Here is a 23,039-nt window from a genome sequence, read left to right as displayed (position 1 = left end):
CATATATATAAGATAAGGTAGTACTCAGTAATATTTATCTTATACATTAATCAAGTGTGGAATCATCTTTAATTCCCTTAACAGAAATGTACACTGCTGCATTACATGTAAAGAGAACAGCTGCATTAAAACACACCCCTCTTCATTGGGTTATGGCAGCGACTGATATGGTGTCACACATCATGCTAAATCATCACCACCACGAGCCCACACCGGGCTACATATGCAGGGTAATAATAAACTCCTGGCCGTTAAAGTCGGGCTATCTATCGCAGCACCGGACTCCTCCGGTTTGACGGATCCTCCGGGAAGTGAGGGAAGGAAACCGGGCCGATCTCATGTCAACAAAGCGGATGTATGCGCTGCTAGCATGCTTTGTTAGCCCGGGCAGGGATAGCCGGGGCTGGGCTGAGGGCTGGATTCAAACAGGGTGTGGAGTGGTGGATCAGGGTTGTGCAGCAGGTTCTGCACATTAAACCACTACCCTAAACACACACTAACACACACATATATCGTAATATGAGGGATTATCAGGTAGCTGAGAAGTGTCATGTCACGATGAGGATCCACTAGCAGTCTGTGTATTCCTGTCATTGAACGATCCGCTGCTCCTAAACCTACCGGTGATATTACGCACCACAACACATGACAATATTGCTTCGGGGGCCCTGCTTTATTTTTGGGCCGCTATGTGTGCACACCAACCAGAAGGCGGGTTTAAGCCAACTTAAAAAAGGGGGATTTACGCCATGTCCAGAGAGCTAACATGACAGGAGAGACAACCCGGGGAAGACAGAGCTGGATGGGTGCAAAGCAAGAAACACGCGACGAGGAGGAGGAGGACCAGGCCGGAATGCAGCTTTCTGTCTGCAGCGGTGTTTGTCCTTTCATGATAATATTATATATAGATATATATCATGCAGATCATTGCACAGATTTACCTGTAGGCGCGCTCTCCTCGCACTGTATTTTTCCTGTACGGAATGATGTTGGTTCCGTTGTCCGGGACGATGTCGTTGTTATTCTCTCCATTTGGGGAAAGGGCTTGGGTGGGACCGGGCATTTGGGTGTCTCTAAAAAATGTTGAACAGATACTCTGTTCTCTCTCTGGCCAGGAAACAAAAAAAAAAAAAAAGGACCAACAACAGGAACGATGCAAAATGCTAAAAGAGAGAGAGCCGCGCCTCCGGGTCTCGTTCCTTCTGCCTGCTTATTCTCCACAAACCTAAAGCCCCGATGACGTAGCTGCAACCCTGTACCACGTGACTGACGGGGTGGGCTATTTCAGCACACACCAAAATGTACATCGATCACCCGCGTGCAACGATCAACGCATGTGGCTTTTTGAAGATGCAGATCATCAAAACGATCGAGAGATGAGATTCAATCAACTGGGAAGAATGAGTGTGATTATTGCAGCCCGCCATGTTTCACCTTCACCTCGTCACGTGACAATTGCAAACGCACCCAAACAGATGTTTTTATCCTAAGATCAAAGTGGTGCTGATGAAATGATGACGCAACACATGGTGTGAGGAGGTGTGGTAAAAATGTTTGGATTACCAATAATTAATTATATATATATATATATATATATATATATATATATATATATATATATATATATATATATATATATATATATATATATATATATATATATAAATAAAAACACTGCTAAAAATGTTGAAGGGTCGATTAAGAAATCAGTCATTTATATTGTTTTGAATATTGTTTTTTTTTTTTAATGAGATAACTGGATTCGGGACAGATGGTCAAACAAAAACTCTAAGGGACGTGTGAGGGGCATTTTAATAATAAAAGAATAAGAAGTAGATCGATCGATAATGAAAATAGTCCTTATTAATCCTGATTATCATCATCTTTAAACATCCAGTGTAACAATACGCTTTATGGTTCATGCAAAGATCTAAATTCAATACATGTTGTCAAAATACGCCGTTTCATTCAAGTTGTGTGCTAGATTTTTAAAAAGTACTACAACCTACTTTTGCGTATTTAAAAATGAAAACGTGATGATTACACCCCTACCATTCAAATATCTGAACATGGTTAGTAATCAGTGATAAGAAGCGACTGTATGTGGACGTGAAGGTTAACGGGCATGATGGAAAAACTGATCATGTGACACAGCTCCATCACAGCAGCACTGAGCCAATACAGCCGCAGGAATATTATGCATGAAGAAGAACTATGTCCAGCCAATCACACGGTCTTTATGATACTGTAACTTTGTTTTACTGCCTTGATTTTTTTTCCTATGTGTTTTATTGCGTTATCTGAAAGGTCACATTACCATTAATACAGTCCTTTACATTTTTATATAAAATTTAAAACACAGACTTTGAAACCAATACAAACGATCGATCTTGCACAATCATCAGTCCAAAAGTGAACTCACAGTTTTGGCCAGTAATGATTTAAACTTTTTATTTTAAATGTGTGAAGTTTGTCCTCTGAGTTTCTTGCATCTGGTAACGAGGCAAAATGTTTTGTTGTACATATATTTTTTGCTTCTTCTGGTAGAAATCATTGAAGCCCTGCCTCAGTGGAAAGGAAGCATCTTTAAAAAGCCTGTAAAAGGACTCAACAACAAAGGTTTGATTCTACGGTGGACACTTCCACCTCCAACTGCAGTGCCAGCAGCTACATTATCTGTCAACACGGTGAGTAACATTTCTAACTGCTTTTGAAATTGGGTGAGGGATGTTTAATGCAACACTGGGTGAATGTGCTCATTCAAAACAGCTCCTCTGGTGCCACCATCAGGCCAGCTGAGGTCACTTTTAAACCTACAAATCATGAACTTTTACACAGAACCGACTGACTCTTGATCTCAGATAAATCTGACAAAATAAAGACAAACGTCCAACAAATAAAGTCTGAATAATGTTACCCAACAATATTGAGACCCGTGTCTTATTTTACCAGTCAAACCAGTTTGCACGTCACCTACTTCAACAGGATTTTCAATCTTCTTACTTCAGCGGCAACTTTGTGAAGTAACTTTGAGGACGTTTCAACACATATTTCAAATTCCAACAACGTTTTTCTGTGAAATTGTGGCCGTGATTTACATCATCGCTCTCAGCTTAAAGTAATCACACCGGAGCTTTTAAAAGTCACATGTGGGCAAAGAGGATGCATGTGCCACGGATTGCCTCTTTGACTGTGACTGCAATAATTCACCTTTGTACTAACATGTGCATTCAAGCCAAATCAAGGCAGTGGTAGAAATGCAGGATATCCATCTCTTGAGTGGTTATTCTGGAAGGATAAATATTCAGGATCCCCTGCTTCTAGTGGGTCTTTACTTTACTCTTTACATAAACTATTACAGAACCAAACACAAGGCACAACCAAGTGCTAATCTCATGAAATGACCAAACTGTGGACACTAGAAATGCCTCCACGAAGAACCAAAAGCATGCAGAGTTACACATTTCTGATACAGTAACGCTGAACGGCTCTTTGGGACTGGAAGTGACAACTGCAGCGCATCGGTCTCATTACAAATCACAGAACAGTGAGCACAGAGGTCCGCTTTGTGTCGTCAAACAGCAGAAGACGAATGAAACGCAGCAACTTGTCACAGCTAAGGTTTGGGTGGCAAAGCTATCGCAACGCTGTCATTGAAGTAAATGTGACACTTGCCAGTCTGACAGGTCTTTAGGTGTCACCCATAGGTGTCACCACAGAGGTGAAGCATGCGTGTCCTGTTTAAAATAGACATTGAGACTGTGAAGCCCAATTAAATATGTAAATATTGGACCATAACGTGAGAGACGCATCCCCTCTGGGCCTGTTTTTGATTATGCCTTCACCTGCAGAGGGGTTGTCCTCCTTGGTGCTCTTAACAACAACAAAAGACAAACAAAAGATATATCTGTCAGATATAAAGTACTTGTCTGCTAATGTACTCCCGGCCTTTCAGACTCGTGGTACTAGTGAGGTGATGAATACGATCCAAGTCCAGTTTGGGTTATAGAGTCATGAATGTAAAAGGTCTATTTAATACCAAAACACTACGAGGAAGGACTTTACAATGGTGGAAAACTAATCTACCAGGAATGTGCACTTCGACATATTTAACTGGCCCACACAGTTGCATTGCCAGGCAACGTTGCAGCAAGTTTCCACCTTTTTTGCCGGACAACCAAGCGTCGGAAATGAATTAGGGTGCTGCGTTTTATTCACGCTGCGATCACGTCCGTGTGAACATGGCCTCAAATGTCTCAAGACTGTTGAACTGAAACTTCAGCTGTAGACACACCACAAATGCCCAATGTTGTTCGATTCGATTGAGGGTGTTGAAGTGTGTTTCTGTGGCAATGACAGAATCATGAGGGGTAAAGACTAGAAACAGACTAGAAATAATCCAGCTATAACATCTGCTTTGTTTTGCTTGCATGTACACGTGGCTTGCTTTTCAGTCTCTGTTACTGCTGTATGTTAGGAGACAATAAATCATTGGGCCGATGTGCATAAACTCATTCCACTGGAGGAAAAGCAGAGCTGTGGTCGCTCTCTACATTCATATCTCCACAGTGTGTGTGTGTATGTGTGTGTGTGTGTGTGTGTGTGTGTGTGTGTGTGAGGGATGGAGAGGCTCCACCCATCAGACCCAACCCTCAACATTCAAATAATAGCAAGGACATTGTTATATCCTGACTTGCGGGTTGAGCAGGTTAATGTGTGATAGGTATCTAAAGAGTACTATCAAAGGGTGCAGATTATTCTTAACAAAGAGATGAGGCTTACAGAGTCAGACTTGTGTGTGCAAACATTTTTAGGGGAACCACATACCTAACCACAAAAATGTGGACAAGGAGGGTGAGTTCCAGAGAAGGAGGGAGCACTGATCTTTGATCATTGGTATCCTTTTAGCCATGTGGAAGGAAAAGTTTGATTTTGTCAATGGAAAAAAGGGCTAATTTTGCACCCCAGACAAAAGACCAAGGAGGTCCATGCATGGTCTTCCTCCTCTTCTTCTTCTTCTCTGTCCCCTGTGCACACCAACGCTCAGAAACAGCTTAAAGTGAGGGAAACATGGGACATATATGCTAATTTCTGAGGTTTCAAAGCAACTAGCTACGTAACGAGGCAGCTAAGTTAGCTGCAGCCGGTGAATGAAGCTAACTCAACACTTCAGAATAGTGACAGCAGACATATGACGTTAACGTCAGCGTACAAACCACCGACACACACGTAAACACGCTCCGGTTTTAAACATTTAAACGCCATTATTGGACGACTCAAATCAAAATAATTTGGAATTGTTCGGCAAAAGCAAAATTAGACTCACCAGTTAGCTTAACTCCGTTCCGCAGGTTTTCAAAAGGTGTTTAAAATGCTCCTTTTTCCGGCTGAGTCACCCCACCCTCTCAAACGCCCATTCTCACGAGGCGATGAGCTGAAAGGGGGCTGTTGATTGGACAGCGCGTCATCGGTGTCGCAGCTGATTGGTCCGCTAGAGACCTCTGTCGTAAGTTTGACCAATCACGTCTTGATGCGTTGATCATTCGGAACGTCCAACAGCTTTCCGTCCTGTCGCTTCGTGTCACGTCACTTTCCCCACGGAAACGCAAATATTTTTAAAACGACAAATATTTATTGAACACAAGGTTGAAATGTTGATTCAATCCATCATTGTTTTAAAATGTAAAATGATTTTCTTTTCAAATAAAATGAGAATATATATATATATATATATATATATATACATATATATATGTGTGTATATATGTATATATACAGTATATATAATTTAGAAAACACTTTTATGCTTATAAGTAAAATATATTAGAGAATTGAGTGAGTCGATTTATTGTTACAGTGAAGACAGCAAATTGAAGATTTACTTTAAAAGAATGCCTCATTCCTTCATTTGTCATCCAAATATAATTCCAGGCAAAGAGCACATTTTCCACAGAGGGGAATACAGTGCTTAAAGTTTGCATCTGTGATTAAATAAACCTGATGTTCAGCCTCTGACACAACTGCATTCCTCATGTTTTAACACCAGGGTGCAGTCACACAATTGATAAAAGACTTAAGCTATCAGGAGGAGGGCGGCTTGCTTTAAAATTAATCTCTCTTATAGCTGCTTTGCTGATAGAGTAGACACAACATAGACCAGATAAAGAAAGCAAATATTGTACCAAGAGGTCATTAAATTGTGTAAAGACCTGTTGATAGATTTTATATTTATCTTATGAATACGGTCTGTGGAAAGAACGGGCTTGTGTTTATGTCTTTAAAAAAATATATACTGATAAGAACAATAATAATGAAGACTAATATCAGTTCATTCATATGCTGATAACTCTGCCTGAGCCTGAGAGCAAAATTCTCCCTCCTAATATCCACATGACTGTGAGATTCAGCGCTGGATGGCTGCTTTTATGTTACCTCAGATGGTGGGACTATGTGATGAATTATAGACAATGGGTTGAGGGCAGCCAACAGTGCATTTATGACAGATAATAAATGTGCACTGCCAAACCAAGCCAATTGAAGTGTGCCGGTCTGGAATGGAAAAAGACAGAAGGAGTTCATAGACAAAAATTGTGATATTGTGTCAACACTTTATTATTATGCATCACCACCATGCAAAATCACTGCTATGAACTTGCTCAGAAATCAAACTAGATATATTTCACACATTTATGATTTTAGATTGGCTTGCCACTTTTCCCAAAGTGACTGAGTAAAGTTTCACGCACACTCAGGAAATACTTCAGGAGTGTGCATGTTTGGTGCGAGTTGTACACAGAGATTTGTGTGCGAGAACAGCGACGCCAGCAAATGAAACGATGGCACACGATCGAACCTTAATTCATAAAACATTGATAGTAAACACAATTTCTTCAACGCCCTCACCAGTGTAAACCTTTTGGAAGTCTCTGTGTTACATATTTTCACTGTAACACTTCCAGATATCGGAACCAATCCATCTGTAACTTAACTGACAATATATATATGTAGACATTGTACATGTTTGCAGACAAAATCACTTCCCAGCATGAGATTTAATGAATTTAACCTAATTTGTCCAGTGAAGACAACGAGCGTTGCTGCTGAACAGGCGTGTTTAGTTGTTGGCTACATGCTGCATTTGACAGTTTGAATGAGCTCCATTGAGAGGTCATCCAATCAGCTAAGGCATGTGTGCATTATTATCACTAAGGTATCAAATAAAACAAGCACATTTGATCGGCCCGCTCCAAAAACAAGTCAAAAAACAACACAAAAGCCACTCGACAGCAACTGTAAGAAATCTATGAACCAATGGCTAAATCTGGAGTTATACATTTATTAAATATTGCAAAATGTATCATCTATAACTTCAACTCCAACGCAGGTTTATATTTGAAATCAGAAGACAAACAAACACTTAAAACCTGGTTCACTGTTTGCAGGAACATGAACATTTGAAAGAATCAGATTTGAACTAACCGTGTAGTTGTACATTTGCTTGACAACTCATATAAAAAGGTTAAAAATTAAGAAATAATTCCCCGAAGTCACGTGGTTTTTTTATGGCACCTGTGGTGTAATAGACAGCTCACTAATTAATCTCTTCACATCAGCTCACAGTATTACCTTAAATATGTGGTTGGTTAAAAAATATATCTTTACATAAATGTATTCCATGGTTGGATTCAGCCATTTATTCAACTTAAATTCTTCACGTCTTCAGTGCTCTGTACCGTCGGCCCAGTGTCGCCTCGTCCAGTGTCTCCTACTATTGTTGCTTTTCATATTGCTCATCTGTTAAGGACACAGAACGTGTTACTTACAGCACAATACAAGTACAAAAAAAATGATGACCTATATGCAAGAATAAAAGTAAAAAGTCTGACCCCGGTAACATGGAAGATGCATTTTATTGTAGTTTCAGACACTTACCAGTCACCTGGACAAACACAGTCACTGCTGCAGCGTCACCTGCACCACACCACCAAAAACACATGCAGCGAGTTAGAATAAGTATTGAAACAAAAAAAAACAACACACCCCCAATACACCACCTGTCTCCTTCCATTTACAGTCCTGCACAGCTACAACCCACCATGCACGCTTTGTCTGGTTCCTGCCTGTGCTTTATTAGCTCCTCCAGCTTGAGCTGGTCCTCCAGCTGCTGCTCCAGATCGTTCTCGAAGCTCTCCGCAGCGCTGGCACTCCTGTGACAGACAACAGGCAGTTTAAAACAAGTCACATGATCGGCGGTGTACCTGAAGACTGGAAGTTTTCCACACACAACAAATGAAACAATTCAACGCTACAGGGAAAGCTGGGGAAGCAGCATGCTGTGTCAAAGCAGTTTCTCGGGATAAGCAGGTTAAGAATACACAGATTATTACTTATGATTTATTGTTGATGACACATCCTACTGTACTACCTTGGTTTATATGTGAAGAGGGGATCTGAAGAGGTTGTGGCCAACAGGTCGGCACGTCCAAAATCTGAATGCGCAGTGCTCTCGGTCTCACTTCCACCCTCTATGAGAAAAATACACTTTAAAAACAGCTGTTGCATAAAAAATTCAGAAAGCAAAATTCAACCTTTTTTTCATTCATTTCTACCTGAATTGAGTTCTTTAACCAGCGATGACATCGTGTTGGTGATGGAGTCAGCAGCAATGAGGAGGTCAGTTCTCAAATTTCTCCTTGGACCTTTGAAACACAAAAGGTATTTAGAAATTAGAACCATACTCCCATACGTCCATAACAAATGCATGCCTTTCTGTGCGTTACCCTGAGCAAAGGCCTCCTGAACATCCCCTCCCACGCCCATGAGTGAGTCCTGAGGTGTGTGAGTCGGGGTCGTGCCGGCAGAGTCCGAGTGGATAGGTGTGGGGATCTGCCGGCTGATGGTGTGGCTGGGGGAAGAGCGCGGAGAGCCGGGGCCCTGAGTCTGCAACACAGACACCGTTTTAGTGTTCACTTGTGCCACTGTCTCGGCATTCTTAACAGAGAAACAGAAAGAAACTGGAAGAAGAACAAAACATAATCTGGATCAAAAGTTTTTTTTATCAAAGCAAACCTTCCACGAGCAATGCAACAAATAACTTTGCACTCAAATCACAGCAAAGAATATCAAACGCCAAAAAACAGCTACAATCTATTCAGTTCAATAGTTTTATTTCAGTCAATAGAGAAGCTAATTTGTCTTAATTGTACACCACAGTAGCTTTATAAGTAAGAAACATCACACACATGCTAGAAATGTACAATATGTGGAGTCATTAAGCTGCATTTTTCATTATGTCTGGATTTGTCTGAACCTCAACATGCTGTTAAAGCAGATTTTCTCTCTGAAAGCGATCCCACCTCTTCCCACAGACCAGACTACACGCTGGTGATGTCTGGTGAACACCATGCATCTCCAAAATTCAGACACAAAGGTTTCACCCAACAACAGCAGTTAGTATTTACTTCAAACATGCAATCATTTTGAATCCAAGTGTAGTTTCAGCCTCGTTTTTGCTCCACAGTTCTCACACTCACAGCTTGTTTCCGTTCCTCCTCCAGCTGCAAAACAATATTTTATGGCTCATGAAACAACAACTACATCACATTGAGTATTTCTAAAAGAAAATCCAATCAGTAATTCCTCCAGGACGTGACAAGCATGTGGCTTCCGCATGCAAGTTTAATGGATTAACATTGATCCTTTTAGCCTAATTAGATTGATATCCTCCCCACTTAAGCCAGTATAGCGAGCAGTTTATGTCAGCTTTCAGGACCTCCTGTCGTGTTGGCTGCGGAAGATATTCTCGCTCCAAAGGTTATCCTCCTTGTAAGGTGCGATGGAGCATAATCCCAAATTCAACACCCTGTTCTTAAACCATTTCTCTGGACTCTTGGATAACATAAACTAATAAGAGGCAAAGGGACATCATTTAAACAAATGTACGAGACAGAGGGCAAATGTTCAATCAATAACATTTGTAACAAGACCAAAACACAATATTGGTCGTCTGGACACCAACTAGATTAAACATGTTCCTGATATGATTTCATTTTAGGTGGAGAAACACCCCAAAGCAGACATCATATCTTTAGCTCAAATCTCAAATATGTGAATGCTGTACCTCTTATTTGTACAGTCAATAACTGACATAATAGGTCTCCTATTAAAGATGTAGGCCCTCTATTGGACATGTTGGGTAACATGTTTCCTCATCTGAAAAGTGCAGTGTTTGCTTTACATTAGCTGGAGTGAGCACCTACATCTGGGAGAAAATGTAGTACAAGTGAACGTCGTCATCTGGCCATATTGCTTACCACCTGCCTCCAAATAAAAAACAGAAAACACAAGATACGGTACACGTGTCCATGTATATACGAACATGCAAACTTCAACAGAGCTGATTCTGGCCAAAAGGCAAACTTGAAACTAAATTACCACGACCTTATTGCTCCCCACAGCAAACAGAATGTGTGTTTGTTCAGCGATCATGAAGGCGTCTTGTCTGTGTTCCGTATTTGAGTGCTGTGAAGTCAAAGAGATGAAAAGCACGTCTCTTAATACCTTGAGAAGCATCATTAGTTGCTCCAGCTGCACCATGAGTTCCCTGCGACTCTCCTGCAGAGTAGACATTCTTTGTTCAAGCTCATCTTTGCGTTGCCTAACGGAGGAAACAAGTTGTACATGGTGATGATACAATAATGTCACGTCTAAAAAAAACAAATGCGTATGAGCATCTGTAGACTCCAACATATGGTGTTTAGTTGTCTAGGAAATAGGCAATTACAATAAGCACGTTCTGCTGCAGCCTGTTCTAAACGCACAGCATTGTGCAGGACTGAACGGAGTTACCTGAGAAGTCGAAGCTCAGCCAGAAGAGTGGGGTTCTGCTGACCCCTGTCAGGTGGCGGCTGGGAGGCCTCCTCGTGCTGAACACGCAGACGCTGGATTTCCTGCAGGATTTCTCTGTGAGAGGCACAAACCGGGTTATATAAGTCAGACATGGTTTGTCCGTAAGACCCCGGGTCAACACAAATAAATGGAAGCTGCATTTTGCAACTGATGATCTTACTGTGGACACCGTCCATATCTGACCATGTTGAAATCAAAACTTAAACCTGCAATAGCTGGGGGGTTTTTTGGCCACTTGGGGGCGCCTGAAACAAGCTGTGGACATTTTATTACCTTGGTTACAGCAGATATTAGTTTGTATCCCCCTGATGAGGTCCAACATCCACTCGCTTTCAGCTGTGTTAGGACTCCATGAACTCCTGAGGGAAATATCTGGCTTTTTAGCTTCTAAATACTCCACTATGTTCACCAGCTCGTCGCTAACTTTCTCCGTCTGCCGTTTGGGGCTCAGCAGGTAGTGTACAGTAGGTTTTTAGTGCTTCGTTTTCCTGCAACACTATGAGAGTGATGACAGTGAAGTAAAACAATAAAGGTGTTGTCAGGAAAACCAAAACAATGAAGCGAAAGACACTTAAAGGAGCAGTGTGAAGGATTTAGTGGCATTTTGGGGTTAAGTTTTGTCCATTTCTGCCAATAAATCCCCCTAAATCCCACTGTTCCTTTAAGATTTTTTCACAACAGATATTTTGCATGCAGGAACAGCACAAATGTTACTAACAACATAAACCACAGCTCTGTTCTATTCAAGCCACGGCAGTGTGACCGTGAGCCAATAAAGCTCTGTAGAGCTGAGGGTAACTGCTGAGTCGGGTGATAATTCTCTGCAGGTTCCTCACCACATGTGACCGCCGTCATATATAAATATGACGGCGTCATGTGAGTATGTGAATATGAGTCATGTGATCCATTGTTTGTATTAAATAAAAGTATTAATTATAGCTGCAGCCTATGCACTTGTGCACTGTTGCCTGTAATTGAACTTTTGTCTCCACTTTGGTATCATTATTCACTATTACTTACTGCTGTCATTTTAATGTTAAACTTGCTGTTACTTCTAATGATAACTCTTATTAACTGCTTTTCTTTTTTGTTAATTTTAAGAAATTTAATTTTGAATTTGCCACTGTGCATGAAATATGCTATATAAATAAATTGCCTATAATTGCCTTGCATGATCCAGCATTCATTGAATTATATTCTACACTGTATACATACAGTTAAATACTTGCTGAGGGGCTAAGGGGAAATATCATACCTACATTTCTAATAATAATTACAGTTTTCAGTAACGTATGTGCTTTGAGGTCTGTTTCTTTTGTCAGACCAGGATTCTGTTTATTCTCCAGGTGAATCTCTTGTTGTGGGATGGAAAAAAAGAAGAGAGGAGACAAACAGCAGAGGACTAAAAAGCATCACCAAAGCAGTCATCCCTGACCTGTTTTTGCTCTCGAGCTCGGCGATGAGTTGCCTCTGCTGTTTGTTGGCATCCAGAGAGAAGGGGAGGTCCGTGGGGATCCGCTGCTGCTGAGCCTGTTGGTGAAATCAAGCAGGAGACATCACGTGAACTGGCTTTACCAGCGGATGATGTCATCCATTACCTTATCTCATATCTCACAGGGAGGGGGTAATAAAACAGTCAAGTCACCGGCCATCTATCAAGACCTGATCAGAACATAAACGGGCATAGAAGTCTGGTTAGAAATGATCACCACCTGTAAACCCCTTCATCATCTTCACAATAAAAAGGAGTGAAATCCTCAAAGAGTAGAGGAGCAGGTACGTTCAACCCTCATCAAGGACAGATTTTTGGCTGTGGACACAGATGAAAGATGCCACGATATTGTGAGCAATAAATATCTTATATATCTCACCGCGGCATCAGCAGCCAGTCTAGCAGCATAGCGGGCGATGAGGCTGTGCTCTTCGTCTTGATGATTACTCTCCAGCAAACTGATCAAGAGGAAAATGGAGTCACAACACGACATGGTTACGACACAGCTACGCAGATATAAGCAGTGCAGGGGGAAGAAAATGCAAAAATCCAAGAAAGTTTAGTTTCTTCAAAAGTCAGATTAGTTCTTTGGCAGACAAAGTTTTACAGCAGCGTCCCGCATAATCATGCTAAGCTACTTATGTAAAACCACAAAAGCAGCAATGAAGTTGGGTTATTACATAAATGAGGAGCTGAAGTTATCGTTTGTGTCCAAAGAACAGAAGGGTTACTTATACAGTTAGATTACTGATAAAGTAAAAACAAATATGGTTGTGTGCATTTCCAAGCACACACACACACATTAAAAGCTCTCAAATGCACTCACACGGGAAGATACAGATAGCCAACATGATAGAATAAATGTGTTAAAATAAAAACTAAGTCAGCTTACAGTCTTGCTTTGTTTTTTAACAAGATTTACTGGACCAAACTGATTTGAGAGATTAAAGCGGCAGTCAAATCTGAGGGAAACAGCAGCTAAAAGTGTTTAAAGTATTTGGTACCAATTAACTAACGAATCTGCCCTGAGCATTTGGAATTATACAATTTGAATGTGACAAATATGAGACTTTTGCCCTTTTTTCTTTTGCATATTTCAGTCAGAAACAACAATATGTACATTTCAGGACTGTGAGGAATGTAATATTATGTAGTCATGTTGTTATGTGTATACTTACAAGGTCTTATAAGGGTTAGAATATGAAAAAAATAAGTTTCACATTGAAATCCAATCAAATAAATACAGATCTCTTGGTAGAAATGAACTCCATTTGGATACAAAACAGTCAGACAAACACTTATTGCTGCTGAATAGCAATAATGCGTTGACAGGAGTGTCAAAAGTCGAGGTGACTGGTCTGTTAAAGTGACAGCATGCAGCGTTAGGGCTGTAACACACCCAGAATGAGGTTAGGTCAGGGGTAAGATTGCTAGGTGGCAGTCCAGCAGAGCATATGGTTTCCACTGCGACACACCAAACTAACCATGTTTTGGGGTTGTTTTGGAGGAGATTCACATAGAGGCCAATGAGAGCATGTTCGTCTGCAAGTCTATCGGCAACATCGAGGTTGTAGTTCAACCTGGAACGGCGCAGGGTTTCACAAAACATAAAACATGACATTACACAGGTGACAATAGAGGGGAAGGACGAGAGGGGGGAGGAAGCAGAGAGACGAAACGCAACAAAGGAGAAGAGGAGGAGAGGCTGAAAAGCAGCCATTCACGGGTGACTAGAGGGAAACAAGGCCATGTTATGTTTGAGAGAGACTCCAGTGATGAAGGCTAGGAGCACGATTAAGGACATGCCCAGCAAAAAAAAAAACTCTACAAGCTCCATGTTTACATTCTCCAGTGCTCATTATTAAAACCACTGAAAGTCATTATTTTTAAGTCAAACAATCTGCCACCCAGACATGTCAAGCGTGCTTTTTGATGTAGCTCCTATATTTATAGAGGCTTCCCATCTGCATCACAAACTCCTAAAGGAACCATCCCCACTGCCATTATGGAGGCGCAACGCAGAACTGTGACCATAAAATGTCTCATAACAGCAATTAATTAATTAACTATTTGCTTCTAATAATGATAATTCTATGATAATTCTTCCAATAATGATGATAAATAATCTCCTAATCTCCAACTGCTGAAGGAAATATCTGTCTATTTAGCAGCAAACTGCTTCGCTATGTAAATCAGCTAACCTAGGGTGTTTGCTACAGGTATTTGCTGCGGGCCAGGTAGATGTTTATCAGAGTTTTTTGCTCAAATCAGCTGCTTGCTACAAGTAGGGAGAGCTACGTAAAGAAGAACAACAACGTTGTGGGCCTTAAAAAAACAAAACAATGAGCTGAAAGATGCTAAAATGCTCCACAGAGCTGAGGTGACCTGCAGATAATAATGTGTGGTTTTACCACTATGAGCGACCCCGACACAGTTAATCCATCGTCAATATAGAAATATTGGTCAGTGCAGCTTTATCAGGACAACTGCATTACAAACTAGATAGTGAGCTTATTGCGTTGCATTATGGGAAGTGTAAGCTCCAAGTTTTTGGAGCTTGACAAAGACAGTAGAGACTAAAAGTCTGAATATTTGGGCATCAATTTGTTTTTAAAATGTATCTCACAACATTATGGAAGTGCACTAAACCACTGCAGTGCCTCTTTAATGGCATATTCCAGCTGTCTAAAGTCAAAACTCTCATCATAAAGTTTGGGGATGTTATCAGGTATTCTCAGTCATTGTTGTGCTAAAGTTAGCCTGTCAAGCTTCAGTGGGCACATCAGCTGAAAGCCCTGCATTATACGGTGTCTGTGCAAAACAGTAACCACAATGTCAGGTGCTCTGATATGCACATCAAGAATAACCTAAAGAACACTCACTCATCACATTTCTATGTTTTTCTATAAGCCTGAGCTATGAAAGGGACTAGTGTTCCCTAAAGAAACACCTTCTCCATCAAGTGCAGGTGCAGTGGAGCTCAGTGGCCTTTCACTAGAAAAATCCTGATAGAACAAAAATACAAACTACAACATCAATAGCAACTGAAAACAACAAGATAATCCCATTTCATGTAAACAGGTATATTTCTTAACATACCTGGGAATACTCCAGGGAATTTAAACGGCTTTACTGCTACAGCTTGAACATAGAGGAGATTGAGAGTAACATTGAAAGACGCTTATATTCGAAACTAGCAGTTAGTATTTCCCATTTCTGTGTGTATGATAAAGATTGTAATAGACACTCCAAACTAATTGCCAGTGATCTTTACGGTGGATGCTTCATCCAGCATTTTTAAAATAGCCCCTCGAGTACAACAATGTAAACCCCTCTATAAGAAAACTGGTTCCTAAAGCACTCTTATTATTATCCATATTAGTCCACGCATGCATTTGTGCTACAAAGGCATTCTCATATGCACACCTGTGTCACTTACCCTCTCCCTCTAAACAGATGTGGAGCAGCCCGAGTCAAAGGCTGTCTTTGCTCAACATCATTATTCTTGCTGTAAGGCAAGCTATTTACATTCAGCACAAAGAACCACAAAGAAAGAAAAAAGCACGATGATACACAAATGTTCTCACATGCACATACTTTGGAAAATAAAGGCAAGGAAAGAAAGACAGTGTGGGCTGCAGAGTCTACAGGGGACGGGCCTTCAGGGAGTGCAGCGACTGAAAAGATCTGCTTTGAAAATCCAGGACATCCATTGTTAGGACTGTACTCACTTTTTGGTGGAGTAAGGGTTCCCTGATGTAGGCATGGAGTGGGAGAGCGAGTAGTCATTAATGATGTTCACTGGTCTTGGTGGCCTGAACAGGAAACAAATGTTTTTTTAATGTTAAAGTAACATAAACTTTCGTTTGTGTGTATTTGAATCTACCAAAATAGAAATTCAGATCCACATAAACTTTTGTTCGTTTGGATCTGAATTTCCATTTTGGTGGATGAACTCTCTGTGCATATATCAGGATGTCACAACAACGTCAGAGATGATTAGTTATGCAGGGTGTGTGGTAAACAATAAAAACATGCAATGAAGAGGGGAATGAATCCGTGAGTCGACAAACACTGACTCCAAGTACTCTCGTGTGGACGGGATGTGATTAGCACAAAACAAAGGATTCAAATCTACAGTCACAGACACATTTTACGATGTGTTAAATATCCAAAACAAACTCACCACGTATCTCTGAGGAATGTACAGAACAAGGAAAGGAATGAAAATGGTTTATTACAATCAGCCAAGCAGTGCAAATACTAGGCTACACTAAATGTAGAAATTCCAGTCATTTAAAAAAAAAAGAAGAAGATTTTTCAATAAATTCACTGAAAAAGGAAAATATAAAATATTTAGGACAATATTACTGGCTTATGATCGGCATAAATGTCAGCCAATGAGGATCTTATTTTTAATATCTATATCTTGGATGCATTTAAAGGATCCGCATCAAAAAATAGATATTTTTATGTGTTAATGTGAAAAACTATATCCCCCAATACATATAAGAATCATTATTTTTTTACTGAGGTACTGAGATGTTTTGTCTTCAAAAATCCAGACATTCAGTTGTACAAAACTGCAATAATCCTAATCCTTTTGGCTGTTTAAGGGTTATACTGTAAAATACTGGTGAAAGAATAAACACACAAACAGATGCTCCAGGTGTAGCCTTACTGTATGTAACTCTACCTGCCTTCAATAAACAGCACCAGATTGGTATTAAGCCAGTGCTTGTGGAGGCTGCTCCATTATTTATAACACAACACAAAACATCAGACAAGTGAAGGGAAAGGTAGCGGCAGTGTTGCAGATCACAATCATTCCCAGGGCTATAATTAAGCCCCATTGATCAGCTGACCCAAGAGATTGACTGGATTCACTTCAGACTTCCAGGCAGCAACAAGATAATTATCAGCTGAGGGATGAACTCAAACGTTAAGAAAAAGAAAGACGTTGAACTTACACAATATGAGCTAGGTTGAGAGGTTGGTCTGGCATTTCGGGAAACATGGGGTGAAGAGGCTCCCTGCTGGATGCACAGCTCAGTGACTTACTGAGGGCATGGGATAACTTCTTAGCAGGGGATTTCTGGGAGAAACACACAAGCGGCGTGCAAATTCTGAGAACGTGAGGACGCTCATTTATCTTCAAAACACATGACATCATCGCTGTCACCTGCGCCGAACATTCAGCATCCTTACGTCGCGGTGAGGCAAACGAACACAGCCACAGTGACTGGTGAAGCACAGACACACCTCCCCTCAGCCCGCCCCCCTCTCTCTCCTCCTCCCTCGTCTCCTTCCCTTACCCATGAGGTATACTCCTTCATTTGGTGCTGGTTGCTATGGGGACCGCTGGCATGCCCCCTCCAGAAGCAGTCCTGACAGAGCTGGTAATTATGACATTGCTGGCAGCGGTAGCGGAAGCCCATCATACTCTCAATGTGGCAGTAGGAGCACTCGACCGGGTGAAAGACTGCGGGGAGGAGAGGAGGGGTCAGACACGCAGATGGACAAAACACATGCACGCAAACAGATGTGAGCGTAAAACCCAGATAGTTTTGCACAGTGCAAAGAGAGGAGGATTCATTTTCATTAATTTGAAAAGGACAGATGTGCTCTTCAGCCTGTTCTGGTGACATTTCATTTCAACCGAATACACAAAAATCGGTGCGACGGCAGCATGCTGTGTTTGTGTGTAAGCATGTGACTGTTTCTTCTGCTCACAAGGTGTTGATGAGGTGTGCATGACAATTACTCACACACACACACACACACACAAAACACACTCATGCACAGGGTGTAAGGTCTCTGTGGGTCATCCTCAATGGAGGTGTGTGTGTGTCTGTGTGTGTGGTGACTCAAGCTTATGATGCAAAGCTGAACTTTACATGCTCCAAGCCCCGCCAGCTTCCCCCATTTATAAATATTCTGTGCGGCGTCTTACCGTTCTCCACGTTGGTGAGCCGATGCATGAGCGGTAACCACACCAGACACTGAGGGGGCGGGTCTGACATCAACGTATCGAGGAATGTATTGAGGGAGACCTTTTTCTGTTGACGTTGGGTGCAGAGGAGAGTGAGATGATTGGACAGGGGGGGAAAAGAAATCCTCCACGACGTCAATGCTCAAACAATTAATGAACCCTCACCTGCTGTGCGAAGCACGTTCTTGCAGCTTGTTCGGTGTAGCCAAAAGAAGGTCCCTCAAAGACCGCCATGGGTAATTTGAGCACCTCCCTCAGAAATTGGTCAAACTGCGAGTGGACCATTATTCCAGCAGAATCGGATATCTGGGAAAAAATATCTGGGAACAACGCAGGCAGACATTACACAAATGAATCAAACTAATTGCCACCACAGTCGGCTAATTACAGCATACACAATACAATTATCCCACTTATTTGTGAAAACAAATCATAGTAAAGCTGTTATTCAAATCAATTGTTATAATACACCAGCAACATAGCCCTCCTTCTTTTCCCTTCACGAGCCATTGCGACCGCTCCCACGGATTGTGTAGATTATGTAATAAACCCTATCCTTCAGATAACGAATAACGACTTCTTCCAGCCACGAAGAGCTCGGCCAGTGCTGCTTCTTCCTTTAGGATCAATAGGCTAAGCAGAGATATATAGCAAATACAGACATTAATAATGTTTGTATTAGGAATTCCAAAGCAGCACATTACTTGGACTAGAAACTGTACGAGGAAAATTAGCTGATTTATTACAGTTAAAATGGGTGATTTTATTTTAATTTTTCACAATTAAAAGGAAAATAAGTACTTGTTGTGTTGCTTACATCTTAATTTATCCAGGATTTTCCCTCCACAGATGGTTGCCAGGGCCATCTTCACAACAAAGACGGATATCTTGCCCTGGCCCTCCCTAAAAAAAGGAGCAAATGCATTTTACATTATGGTCATAGATTATTTTAAAAGAAGCTGTCAATGTCTAGAATCTGAACTGTTTTTCTAAAAGGCACAACCTCTCGAGGCCCACTTGAGTCACAGTGAGCAACGGCTTAAACAATGTTTAGCTTAGCTTTTAGCATCTCTAAATATATACACTCTACACGAGCGTGTTGTGACATTGTGAAAGTCAATAGTCTGTATTTTCACCCCACTTTGGCAGACACTTCAGAGTCACATTTCACACCACGTTAGCTCACGTCAAAAACCTCAGACGAGAAAGTACACAACCAGCCGTCGACGCGTCACGTGACGTGTTACTCACGGGTCATAGGATGCCAGCAGGAAGTTGAGCAGCAGGCTGATGGACTGTTCCACGGTGATCTGGTGTGTGGTGGGCATGCGCTTGTTCAGGTGGTAAAAAATTGTGGACAGCACCACTTTTAGTCGAGCCACAGAGAGCTCCTCGCTGAGGTCCATGGTGTTGATGCCGTTCTCTCGGAAAGCCTCGATGACATTCCAGATGTCAACCAAATGCACTGGAAACAGAAATACTGAGAGTATAAACATTTTGATGGGAAGGAATTATGAGCAGAGTGATGGGGTTGAAAGTGCAATGCATCATACTCACAATTGCATTTCTTCTGCACGAATCTGAGTTTGCAGGCTGTTCTGTATGTCGATAATCGTATGGAGTCCAGATCTTGAGCCCCTGAGGAATAATTACTCATTATCAAATAACATCGGGAACGTCAATGCTGGTTCGTAGATCATTTGGAGCGCTGGAGGGGAGAGCGTACGGAGGCCCAAAGCGTTCAATATCAAGTAAATAAATTACACTGTGAAATTAGTAATCATGTAAATAATGAACACAAATCATGTAAATAAGTACAACAGATTATACTTTGGAAAAGGACATTTCGAAATACTGGAATCAAATAAGATACAATGAAGATGAATTATATAAAATAATAATAATGATATAGGATTATTTAACAATGTCATAGTGATGTCATGTTTAGATTATATATTTTGGATATATGAAATATTCTGGTGATTTTTCACTTCATGATGTCCGATTTATTTATCTGATAGTGAACAACGTGGGTTTAAACTCGGGTTGAAACGAGTGGAGACACTTCGATCTATTTGCTTTACAAGAAAGTTACAGAGAGGAATATGCCATTTTTAAACAGTCGACAGACATAGATCATGCTGAGCTGTGGCCCTGAGCACTTACTCATCTCCACAAACAGTTGCCTTGTATCTGCCATGTTGTCACCGCTCCGCCCGAAGTCTTCAATCATTCTGGTCAAGAGGAGAGAAAGTGATGTCAGAGCCTGTGTGTCCACAAACGCTTCCAATTAGGGCGCTGCTCAATCACTGCACATGCTCTTCCTATTGCTTTCAGCTTTATTCTGTATAATGAATCTATAAAACACTTACCACTTTGTTAACATAATTACATTATGCCCGTTGGACATGATGCAACTTACAGCTACATCATTTCACTTTAAATGCCTCAGACCCTTCAAGGCACCCAAAGGCTCCAGATTTATCCCTTGGATATTCATAGGCATTTAGAAACAATAGGTCCATAATTTCAGACAGAGGCAGAATAAAAGCTTCTTCTCATTTTTGTTGGATGACAAGGAGAACCCTGTAAAAAAAGGGGTCTTAAACTTGAAATGTGCACTTGATTGCAACATAATAATTAATATTGTGCTGAGAGACTAAAGGCTAAAGCTGCATGTCCCCGGGAAAAAAGTTAGCATCCTCACTAGCTGATGACCTGAAGATGTAGTAGGAGACATGAAAAGAACAGTGGTGAGCTAGTTAGCCCTAGCATTATGTGTGTAACAGATAAACATAACACTATCTCGGGTAATGTCGGCTGCAGTTGCTGGAGTGTTAAAGAGCAAGACAGAGTCATTCACGTCAGCCTAAAGTTAGCTGACATGCTAATGGACATGCTAACCATTGCAGTTACAGCAGATAAAGACTGTTTAATGCATTTTGCTCCTGTGTTTTTGTGTTTTGGCTAAAAAATAAGGACACCACCCTTCAATAAAGAATGAAATAAAGGATGAAATGCTCATGACCTACGCACATCACTTCACCTTGTGAAGAAATCCAAAGGTGGACAACCCTGCTGTGCTTAGTTTTGGTTGCTTAGCTATGGTTGGACAATCACTGGGAGGGAGTTCAGTGATCAGTTGAATTCGCAATTTAGTTCGTGGTTATTTGATTAATTGCACATTTGTTGCGGTGCATCTAAAGCTCAACATGAACTGAAATGATATAGATTTTAACACCTGCATAATTACCTTATGGACCTGCCTCATACAAGGGCCCTCAATTCACATCTAGCTTGAAATATTAAGGCCTTGTGCATTTTCATGCTTAATTAAATTACAGAAGAATTATTATTAAATACTAATGGGGGGGCAACAGGGCCCCACAGCTCATTTTACCCCGAGGGCCCCATAGCAGTTTAATCCGGCCGTGGTAAACACACACTGACCTCAATTTTTCAGGTTGTAAAAGTAAAAGCAAAAGTAAAAGTACATGCGCGAATTGAACGTAGCACACTACAGTGCCTCTCAGAAATGTGATGGGGAGGGGGGGGGGCAAAGAAAAACCTAAGCAAGACAAGGACAAGACTTTCAGCGGGGCAGAGCAGCAGAGAGGAGGCTCACACCATGCCTCGCTGCACACTGTCTGAGGCAATCTAATACACCTAGTCATGTGGTTTGTTGCCATAGCAGCAAAGATCCCAGCCACTCTGTTCATAAAAACATAGTACTAGCAGAGTACAAGCCCCCCCCCCCCCCCCCCACCACCAAACACACTACACCTCCCACTGCAGACAAGCAAAGTTTGCAGAGAAAAGTTTTTCAGTCGTAAATATCTTTTATGCGATAATGCTCAGTTGAGAACACAGTGGCACTTCTTGGCCGAGTGGCTCGAAAACACTTTCTGCAAAGACAGTCACTCAGGCGCGGTATTTCAAATTACTTCCGACATTAATTGAAATATCATGCTGCAATTTCCATGGCGTGGAAATTAGAGTTCACCTTGTGTTTAAAAAAAAAAGCAAGCAACAGCATACTTTTGTTTTCCCATTATCAATTATGGAGCTCGAGGAATCCTTGAAATCCAGATTAAGAGGGTAAAGATTAAACTAATAGATTAACCTGGAAGTACAGGCATTTCAGGAAATCACTTCAAAAGATAGCAGTGCAAGCTATAGAAAATATATGTATAATATATATAATACAAGCCAGAGCAGATCCTCCACATAAGAATTAAAAACGCCTGCGTTTTAGGGTCATAAATGACAACAGTGTATTAACACAAATAATAACTGAATGTTTCATCAGTTAAAACAAGGCAATGACAACAGTAAACAACATCTTATCATCTTGAAAGTAATGGATATGCGAGCCCATTCATCTCTTACACAGTGAGTGAATGTAAGAAGTTCACAAACATACACTATTTTTTATATATTAACATTGGTATCCTTTCCCACATCACAAGCAAAACACATCCACAGTGCCAGTTACGTGACCTTCCGTGGTCTGTTTTCAGTCTCGGAAATAACTGAGATTGATACAATCTATTGCAGGAGCAGATATTAAAGCAGCACAGCCAACACAAAGTGTGCGATGGTGAGGGGGAGGCAAAGATGATCAACATACCTCTCATAAAGCACCAT

At 41.1% G+C, this 23,039-nt stretch overlaps 2 protein-coding genes and 1 long non-coding RNA gene across 7 annotated transcripts in view; 1 reads left to right on the top strand and 2 right to left on the bottom strand.

Annotated features, from left to right (window-relative positions):
- Positions 1-5,458, bottom strand: part of mapre2 (microtubule-associated protein, RP/EB family, member 2) — an 11,405-nt gene extending 5,947 nt beyond the window's left edge. Inside the window, exons 1-2 of one of the 4 annotated variants that reach the window (XM_076097257.1) lie at positions 5,327-5,397; positions 4,828-4,901 (exon numbers count right to left, since the gene is read on the bottom strand). Coding sequence is in view for 1 of the 4 variants with exons in the window: in XM_076097255.1 (XP_075953370.1) it covers positions 942-1,063 (122 nt within the window). In the remaining 3 variants the exon portion in view is untranslated. Of the gene's footprint in view, positions 1-941; positions 1,449-4,827; positions 5,046-5,326 lie in introns of those variants that run through there. The other 3 variants (XM_076097256.1, XM_076097258.1, XM_076097255.1) reach the window with 3 other exon arrangements.
- LOC142955987 (uncharacterized) lies at positions 209-13,521 on the top strand. Its single transcript, XR_012955983.1, has 3 exons — positions 209-1,539; positions 2,548-2,687; positions 12,255-13,521. It is a non-coding gene; the product is annotated as an uncharacterized LOC142955987 (long non-coding RNA).
- Positions 7,418-23,039, bottom strand: dtna (dystrobrevin, alpha). 2 transcript variants are annotated; one of them, XM_076097254.1, is made up of 24 exons: positions 23,023-23,039; positions 20,559-20,626; positions 19,950-20,030; positions 19,644-19,857; positions 19,210-19,295; positions 18,558-18,712; positions 18,354-18,459; positions 17,716-17,882; positions 17,371-17,495; positions 16,587-16,595; positions 16,132-16,215; positions 15,840-15,920; positions 13,885-13,980; positions 12,780-12,858; positions 12,344-12,438; positions 10,849-10,962; positions 10,561-10,657; positions 9,534-9,557; positions 8,781-8,940; positions 8,610-8,699; positions 8,426-8,525; positions 8,096-8,207; positions 7,933-7,971; positions 7,418-7,794 (listed from the first exon to the last, which is right to left on the bottom strand). In XM_076097254.1, exons 1-23 carry the CDS (start codon positions 23,037-23,039, stop codon positions 7,954-7,956), a joined length of 2,178 nt encoding a protein of 725 aa, XP_075953369.1. In that variant the 3' UTR covers positions 7,418-7,794; positions 7,933-7,953. The 2 variants fall into 2 exon arrangements, with proteins under 2 accessions (XP_075953369.1, XP_075953368.1); XM_076097253.1 differs by lacking the exon at positions 7,418-7,794 and having other exon boundaries at positions 7,844-8,207; positions 15,840-15,908.

This window comes from Anarhichas minor, unplaced genomic scaffold (assembly GCF_050575085.1).
Source record: "Anarhichas minor isolate MPS153535 unplaced genomic scaffold, ASM5057508v1 ptg000024l, whole genome shotgun sequence".
Classification (NCBI taxonomy): domain Eukaryota; kingdom Metazoa; phylum Chordata; class Actinopteri; order Perciformes; family Anarhichadidae; genus Anarhichas; species Anarhichas minor.
Note: the sequence above shows the minus strand (reverse complement) of the source record. Positions and strands in the feature narration are given on the sequence as shown.